Genomic DNA, 9,752 nt, shown 5'->3' on the forward strand with positions numbered 1-9,752 from the left:
TTAGTATAATTTTAGCACAAATTAACTATTGAACTTAGGTTATTATATTCACTGAACAATAATATGAATATGTTACTAGTGTTAGGCAACTACGATGTGACGAGGCATCGTAATGTTAGCTTTTTTGACATTGAATATATATTCTTTTATATATAAACCTAAGTTCAGTGACATTGTGGTTTGCCACTTCCAAGCATGCTAAAATATTAAAGAATATAGCCAAATCTAGTTTTCTTTTATATATATTCTTTAATATTTTAACATTGTGATGAATAGTTACCAAATACAACATCACAATGTCAGCTTTTTTTGACATTCACGAATTGATTCTCAACTACAATGCATTTATAAAGATTTTTTCTTTAAATAAAACATGAATATATTTATAAAGATTTTTTCTTTAAATAAGATATGTAACTATGAGATACTGAGCTTCTGGATCATTTGTATAAATTTTTCTAATTAATCATAGTGGTCGATGAAAAAATTCTTTAGAAACGAATTGATCATTCGATGTTAACTCATTAGTTTTGAGATTACCACTTCCAAGCATGCAGTGTCTATTTTTGCGACACATTTAATGGTCTGTTTGGGAGGAGGTGAGGGAAAGAGAAGGAAGGAAAAATAAGGGGAAGGAAAATTTTGAACCTTGTTTGGGAAGGAGTGGGGGAAGGAAAGGAAAGGTAAGGAAGGGTAAGTTTTAATCTTTATTATCCATGGAAAGAGAGATTTTCTTACACCCCGAATTGGGGTGTAAGGAAGGGGAAGGTAAAATAAAAGATTTTTTATTCCAATTTTATCCCCGTTCTTAATAGTTTAAGAAATTTTCTAATTTCTAATTTTGCTATGTCGCCGGAGTCCAATTTCCTTGCCTTCTTCACAGCTTGCTTACTGCCAGATCATAAGAAGAGGGGATTCGACACGTCTTCTAACTGAATTGAAGGGAAAATTTAATAAATTTTTAAAAAATAAAAATTCTCGTTAACAGTGTTATCTTTTAAAGTTTTTTATTTAAGATTTCTAAAATCATTATTTTCATTATTTCTCATTTAATTACTTGATTATCAGTAATTCATTGTTTCGTTATGAATAGTATAAAAAAATTAATTTTTTATTAAAAAATTAATTTAAATGATACTATAAAAATTAATTTTATCACTAAAAATATCTAATTTATATTTATAAAATAAATATTAATATTATGAAAAATGTCTAATTTAAAAAGTAAGTATATTTTTATAACTTTATCTGTTTAACCTTCATTTTTCTTCCTTTCCTCTCAAACAAATTAACCCATGTTACGTTAATGAACCTTCCCTCCCTCCCAAACAATGAGAGGTTAAATATTTTACTTCCTCTCACTTCCCCTTCCTTCCCCTCCCTTCCTCTCACTTCCCCTTCCTTCCCCTCCCTTCCCTCACTCCATCCAAACAGAGGGTTAAATGATTTCATATGTTAAATGTCCAAACTAGATTTGACACCAATACAATGTAATTATAAAAACCTTGACACCAATATAATGCTAAAATATTAAAGAATATATATAAAAGAAAAAAAAAGTGAAGTAAAACCGTCTTTTGATGTGACGAGGGATCGGTAAATAGGATACATCCAAGTAACTGCTTAATCATCTACCTGTAATAGGAATAATACAACGGGGTGAGTTCAATAACTCAGCGGGTATCAATCTAACATGCATAGTAAGAAATAGCTACCAATAATAATCATGGAGTACAATCTCTTGACTAATAACAGAAAATGAAAAATTATATAAGAGGAGAAGAACTGTACTCACCGGGGTCTCGGGCGTGGTTTGGTTGGGCAGCGCGAACGGTGTGTAGCAGGGCTTGGTCACGGTTTAAGGGAAGGTTAGGAGTCTAGAGATGAGTGAGTAGAGGGCTGGTCGTGGGCCATGTGCAGACTAGTGGCAGGCATATATGGGGGTCCAGTAGGGTCCTACAAGGGAGTCAAGTGGGCTAGGGTCAGGCTAGGCATAAGCTGGACTCAGGCGTCTTGATGAAACTTGAGCCGCAAGGATCGCACGGAAGGGGCAGTGTGGATTGTTCGTGCAGAGGGTTAGGTGGTTAGGGTTCTGAGCATAGGGGTTGGGCCATGGGTTAGCATGGTTAGTAAGGATCTAGTCGAGTCATGGTTTGGGATTGGTAAAGAAGCTATTAAGTTTGGAATCGGTTTGGATTAAAAGACGAGACTACGGTTTAAGTTTCAAGTTGAATGACGAAAATAAGTCATGTGGTTCGGGTTCATGCTTGGGAGAGTTTAAGTCTTGTAGTGTCTTGAATAATCATAACATATATGATAAAAGTGATTAATTTTTTTTATGATTATAAAATTTTATGAATTTATAATAATACATGCTAAAGTTAAGATGCATGCTTGTTTTAAGGAAATGTTGAAAATGTCAGTTATTTGTTTAAGTGTTTAAAAGGATGAAAAACATATTGAAGGATATGAATGGTTGTGATCAAATAATGATTAATAGAAATATCGTAAGGATTAAAGTTCCAGAGGGACCTTATTTAAAGACGAAGTCTTAGAAGGATCTTAATATCGGATTTCTATATTAGATTATGGTCTAATGGCAAGAGTTGTCCATGTCCCGTCGTCAAATTTCATGATTTTATAGATTGATCAATCGAACAAAGAATAAATGATAAATGATGATAACTAGTCACTTTCATAATCAAATATCTCCCTAACAAAATTTATAATAAATATTGAAGGCTATGCTAAATGTTACGATGATTTTAATGATATATGACGTTCGAGAATTTAATAAATTATAGAAATGGATATGTTCATGTTTTTTTTTTTTTTCTAAATGTAATTTGAATAAAAATGTTTTTATTGATGCATGTGCCTATATATACAGTACTTGATATCATGATTAGGACGTACTGAGTCGTTAAATTCGCTAAGTTTGAATAGATGTAGGTGAGGAAAATGTGTAAGTTGGAGGCATTAGCATTTGACTAAACTGGGCTTACATTACACATCCGAAGGCCTTGTAGCTTCTGCAGGGAAAAAATAATAATGATAAAAACTATTTTATGATTCCTGCTTTGAGATTTTTTGAGAGAAAAATATAGTTTGAATGATTAGGTATTATTTTTGGGAAGTATGGGTTAGTATGTTGGTTTTTTTTTTAACTTCACTGGTTTTAGAATGTTGGTGGTGCATGGATACTTTCATTTGGTATGAAAATTTCTTCGAGTCGTGCCGGACAGGTTATTTCAGGACTAATTAGGTTTATCATTTTTTTAACTCCCGAAGTTATGGTGTAACGGTAGAACATCTATGTTGTCACTCAAGCATCCACAGTTCGATTCCTAGCTATGATGAATTTATATCAATTCCCAATTACAATGTATTATTATTATTATTATTATTATTATTATTTGAAATCTAACACTACCATAATTGATAGAAGAGATAAAATGAGAAATAAGTGGGTTGTTTCCAAATCTAAACGTTAGATTTGCCTTTTAGAAATTACCTTTGATCAATTGCTATTAATTATAAGAATATAATGGTAGATGACAACTTCAATTTATGTCTTTGAAGGGGCGGATCCAAAGATAATTTCTGGCGACGGCTAATAATTTCTTTTAACATGATAAATATATTTAATAACAAAAAAGTTTAATTCAACATCATACACAAGAAGGAAAAATATTAAATTACAAAATTACTATTATTAGATTCTTACTTATCGAAGTATTAGTAAACACTCGATGACGTATTAGTGTTGACCGTGGACCTCATGGCCATCTAATAAAACTGCCGGCTATAAAGTTAATAATATTAAGATGACCCTTTTTTATAAGAGTAAGTGGAAGGATCCACTAACTCTTCAACAAAATAATGAAAAAAAGGATGAAGATGGTAAAAACACTATCTTTTTCTTTTTCATTTCTTTAGACATTGGTCATGGCTCATCGCTCATGGCTGGGACTCCCTTGCTCGGTGAGAGCTAAGAGTAGTCAGCCCTATTGTAACCTCCATGACTCTTCTTTCTCTAACGGATCTTGACAAGGGCTTCAGCCCACTCTAGTCCTCACCTAGATCCGCTCCTATTTTTGAAAGATTACAACTTGTCATTGGAGTTATGGTGCAGTAGAAGGGCATCATATTGTCACCCAGACAATCATGATTTGATTCCTAGCTACGATGCATTTATAAAGACTTTTTCTCTAAATAGGACATGCAATTACGAGATACTGGGTTTATGGGTCATTTGTATAAGTCTTTCTGATTTATTCTAGTGGTTGATGAAAAATTTCTTTAGAAACAAATTGATCATTCCAGATTCGATGTTAACTCATTAGTTTTGAGATTACCACTTCCAAGCATGCAGTGTCTATTTTTGCGATACATTTAAATGATTTCACACGTGAAAGTTTGTTAAGTTATTTTATTTTTATTTTTATTATTTGAGTTATTATATTAATTTAGCATAATTATTTAAAATTTTAAATTTAGCATATAATTGTATTCACACTATCACCTATTAATTTATATATATAGGGTTTAGTTTATTTGAAGATAAAATGTAAGGTACTAAATTTATTTGTCACTAATTTTAGTAAATAATTAATAAATTTAACATTGATTATGAGCTCAAAATGATAATATTTTTTTGGTAATATTTTTTTATTATATTTAAAAAATTATAGTTGACTAATGGATAAGAGATGATATAAAAAGAATATAATTGATGATACATGACTATAAAAGATGAGGTATTTTAGGCGTATTTAAAAAAAAAATTATGATCATGATTAACTTGAAAGTGATAGAATGATATTAAAATTGAAATGAATTATTCAAATGACAAATTTAACATTGATTATGAGCTCAAAATGATAATATTTTTTTTATATTTAAAAAATTATAGTTGAATAATGGATAAGAGATGATATAAAAAGAATATAATTGATGATACTTGACTATAAAAGATGAGGTATTTTAGGAGTATTTAAAAAATATATATATTATGATCATGATTAACTAGTAATATAATAACTTGAAAGTGATAGAATGATATTAAAATTGAAATGAATTATTCAAATGACAACTTCTAAAATTATAAGTGAATTTAGTTTAGTAATTTTTTTTAAAAAAAACTTGTTCGAACTAAATGTTCAATCAATTCACTATAGAGAATTATGAGAAATATGAAGATAAATTAATGGGATTTTTTTTATCTTGATCCTTATAGCTTATAATTTTGTGGAATTGACTTATAATTTTATATTTGTTATAGGAAATCCTCCTAAAATAAGATTGTCCATTTATTTGAAAATGAATTGAATCAAATCAAAATTAAAATTTTAACCGATTAAATAAGTATATATATATAGAGAAAGAAATTACACCTAAATATCATTTTTTTTAATTTATTATTGATTTATGCCTTCATGGGCTACATTTTTTCTAAAAATATAATATATGAAATTACCTTATCATATTGTAAACTTTTAACTTTTAAAAAAATCAAAATCAAATCAGTTTTAAATTTTCCACACACAATTTCTATTCTGGTTAGCTTTTATTGACAAATATGTTTATATAAGAATAGCAAATATAATTTAATTTATAAATAATTAAATAAAAATAAAATTTTCTATACTACAGTAAATTATATACCAATACAAAACTAAATTAGGGACGAGTAGAGAAATAAAATTTTCATAATTCAAAGTACCAAAAAGTACACTATGAAAATAATCCATCCTATGTTTTTTTCTGAAGTATGTAAATAAGAGAAAAATTTCCTGTGAAAATTTTCTCGAAGATTTTGTTTTCATCCTCCTGGTGTACAATTTTTTTTAATAAAAAACTATGGTATAATTGTTTTAAATATTCTGTAAATATTTTATATTTTTATTTATAATTTGTGTGGCAATTTTAAAAAAACTGTAATATTTTTATTTATAATTATTTTACTTTCTATTACTTTTTAAAGATATTTTTTAATAAAATTTAAAATTTATATAATAATTTTGACAAAAATTACATGAGTTTGTTTAGGGAATCTTTATCGTTCACTGGCTTTCTTTGGAGTCTTGCGCCCTCTTCGATGGCGACTACAATAGCCGCCATAATGGGAGGTCTGCTACTTCCGCGGTTCCACCCACTGCGAACCCAACCATCCCGCTTTCCTTTTAATGCTCTAGCAGAGTGTTGACACGGACACCAACCAAACATCATTGCGCTCGAAGCAATGTTTTGCGCATTTAGCACAAGGGCGAATAGATTGGTGGTCGACCACCTCGGTGTTTCTCTAGCCGTGGAAGGGTCACTCTCTGGGAACGCGGAGGCGGAAAAAGGAAGAAAGACGGGGTTTTGATTCTCCTCTGCAGCGAGCATCTGATGCGTGAAGTTTCCGATCGCGATGAGGGGATCCTGCGATTCTTCTGCTAGAAATCCATGAAAGGTGTTGGTTGTTGTTCTGGTTTTAAATGTAAAGATATCTCCTTTATCTGAAAACAAGTGAAGCATGGTGGTTTCTGGAAAGTTTGGGAGGTTTTTGGTATTGTGATTGTCTGATTGTCTATCTGGAACAAAAAGAGGAATTTGGTTTGATTTGGGGCTTCTACTGTGGTGACTTAGGGTTTGCCCTTTGGTGATTGCGAGAAGAGTTGACTGGATTCTGTTCTGATGAGATAGGAGGAGGACGGAATTCTTTCTTTTTTTTGTTATGTGATTTAGCTTTGGAAATGGAGAAACAATCAAAGATCGGAGCACTGGAGAAACTGCAGAGCTTGCGGAGCTTTCGCATGGATAAGCAAAAGAGCTTTCGGTTGGGAGATAGACAACAAAGCTTCAAAGAAAGGAAGAGCAAGGAAAGCCCCGGCAAGCGAGGGGATCTGGAGCTCCATCTCGCTGCCAGGGCTGGCAACGCATTGCATGTGCAAAAGATACTGGCTGAGTGCAGTGAGGAGCAGTTGAAGAAGTTGATCAACAAGCAGAACCAGGATGGAGAGATACCGTTATATGTCGCGGCAGAAAGGGGTCACGTGGAGGTTGTTAGGGAGATATTGAAGGTCTCAGACATTCAATCAGCTGGCATCAAGGCCAAGAACCACTATGATTCATTTCATATTGCTGCTAAGCATGGGCATCTTGGTAAGCTACTGATATCACTGATGAATTCTCTCTTCTTCGTCTTTCTTTTTTTTTTCTTCTCTTTTCGTTTTTGAAGTTTTGAAGAGATGTAAGGATATGCTCTTTTCCTTTCTTTTTGTGTCTGGGCAAAACTATCTTTCTGCAAGAGATGATTGAAGCTGAATTATGGAGAAACCACCATTATCTCAACTATGAGTCTGATAACCTAATAAATAATATGGACGCATTTCACTTTCTTCCTTGTTTCTTGTTTAACTTTTGCATTAAAAAGCTGCACTCAAGTTTTAATTGTTTTTGTTACTTGCAAAAAGGAAGAGTATGGTTTGCTAGGATCACTATATAAGTTGCAATGTTGGACTATAACCTCAGTTTGATCCTCCATTATTCCCTGAAATTTTCTTTAAGGTTTGATCTTTTCCTTTACTTAAGTTTGTTTTAAGTTGAATGCTGGTTGGACCTTTTTCTTAGTTTGTTGCCTTTTTTTTGACTGTTTGTGAACTTATTGCAGAAGTTTTGAGGGATCTCTTGCAATCTTTCCCTGCTCTTGCTATGACAACAAATTCACTAAATTCCACAGCCTTGGACACTGCTGCAACTCAAGGACATGTTGACATTGTTAATCTGCTGCTAGAGACCGACGCAAGCCTTGCTAAGATAGCGAGGAATAACGGGAAAACAACTTTACATTCAGCAGCAAGAATGGGACATGTCGATGTGGTGAAGGCCATCCTAGAAAAAGACCCGACTATGGGTTTGAGGACTGATAAAAAGGGGCAGACAGCATTTCACATGGCTGTGAAGGGCCAAAATGTTGAAATGTTAATGGCGTTGCTGGAGCCTGATAAATCAATAGTCAATTTGGAAGATAGCAAGGGAAATAGACCTTTGCACATTGCTACAAGGAAGGGCTACCCAAAGGCAAGTGATAGTACGTGATACTTCAATTTCTGCTTTCTTATATACCAGTTGCATTGTCTTACATGCTTGTTGGTCTATGCTTTTGTATATGCAATCTCAAAACAAATTCTTCTGTTCAGCATCTTTATAGTGGAAGTTTTATCTCACCATTTTTTGGATGTTTGTTGATTTTTTTTTTAATCATTTCAGTGATCTTACCCATTTCTAACTGCGAATGGAACGCATTACTTGTTTTATTTGGAATTGCAGATTGTTGGAACCTTGTTACAAGTTGAGGGAATTGAAGTAAATGCAGTGAACAAAGCAGGTGAAACTGCCCTCAGCATTGCTGAAAAATTGGCAAATGAAGATATCGCGGCCGATATTGCTGCCATTCTGAGAGAATTTGGTGCAGTCATCGCAAAAGAACCAGCAAATACAGCAACTGCTGCGAAGCAACTGAAGCAAACAGTCAGTGACATAAAACACGATGTTCAATCTCAACTCAAACAAACACGTCGAACAGACATGAAGGTGCAGAAGATCAAAAAGAGGCTTAAGAAGCTCCACCTGGGAGGCCTCAATAACGCCATCAATTCCAACACTGTGGTTGCTGTCCTCATTGCCACTGTGGCCTTCGCAGCCATATTCCAATTGCCAGGCTCCTTTGTTTCAGATGCTGAAGAGGGGTTTACTCCTGGACAAGCCTACATAGCGGACAATGCAGCATTCATCATATTTTTGATCTTCGATTCTTTGGCTTTGTTCATCTCACTGGCTGTGGTAGTTGTCCAGACTTCCTTGATAGTCGTCGAGCAGAATGCAAAGATGACGATGGTTTTCGTGATGAACAAATTGATGTGGCTGGCTTGCCTCTTCATATCAGTGGCCTTCATCTCTCTTACATACGTAGTTGTGGGAAAGCATGATTCGTGGTTGGCATGGTCAACCATGGCGATTGGTGCTACGATTATGCTAACCACTCTGGGCTCAATGATCTACTTTGTAATCATTCACAGGATCGAAGAGAAGAACATGAGAAACATAAGAAGGAACCCGACGAGCAGATCTCACTCCTTGTCTATGTCAGTTGGCTCCGACTCAGAGTTACTGAATAGTGAATTCAAGAAGATGTATGCTCTTTAGGATGGATATGTATATCATCCTATATTTCGATGCCCCCACTCGAAGAATTACCAAAAGTCCTGACTAAGCTTTTATATATACGGCACAGCACTTCCAAGGGAACTTGTCAGTAGCATTTCACCATTGTGAAAGAGTTACCTGCAGTCATCATTGTGAACTGATGCATGCTCATCTTACATATTCTTCCTCATGTCGAATTTACACTATATCGCAAACTTGTTAAGATAGATAATTTGCAGGTAACTTGTATCTACCTTGCAGATATTCCCCATTTCTGAAAGAGGATGAAAATTGGAGATGTGTGTCTTGTCTAAGACACTAGAATCTCTCAAAGTTCAGTGTTTTGCGTTCTACACCTATCCATGGACCTGCCAATATGCCAACATGTGCGACAGGTTTGGCTCGTTCTATAAGACACGCCACATGCCCTCACCAGACATCTGATGAGCAGCAAGAATCTGTTCTGCGAGCTTTTTTTTTTCCTTCCAAACGATCATTGCAATCCTCCAAACTCTTTGCCCTAATTTTATTAGATGCTTGATAAGATAATACATTCAAGA

The 9,752-nt window shown here is 33.8% G+C and overlaps 1 protein-coding gene across 1 annotated transcript; it reads left to right on the forward strand.

Moving 5' to 3' along the window:
- Positions 1-6,193: 6,193 nt before the first annotated feature.
- LOC122029333 (ankyrin repeat-containing protein At5g02620-like) lies at positions 6,194-9,530 on the forward strand. Its single transcript, XM_042588278.1, has 3 exons — positions 6,194-7,149; positions 7,658-8,067; positions 8,317-9,530. Exons 1-3 carry the CDS (start codon positions 6,741-6,743, stop codon positions 9,190-9,192), a joined length of 1,695 nt encoding a protein of 564 aa, XP_042444212.1. The 5' UTR covers positions 6,194-6,740; the 3' UTR covers positions 9,193-9,530.
- Positions 9,531-9,752: the final 222 nt, after the last annotated feature.

This window comes from Zingiber officinale, chromosome 10B, assembly GCF_018446385.1.
Source record: "Zingiber officinale cultivar Zhangliang chromosome 10B, Zo_v1.1, whole genome shotgun sequence".
Classification (NCBI taxonomy): Eukaryota; Viridiplantae; Streptophyta; class Magnoliopsida; order Zingiberales; family Zingiberaceae; genus Zingiber; species Zingiber officinale.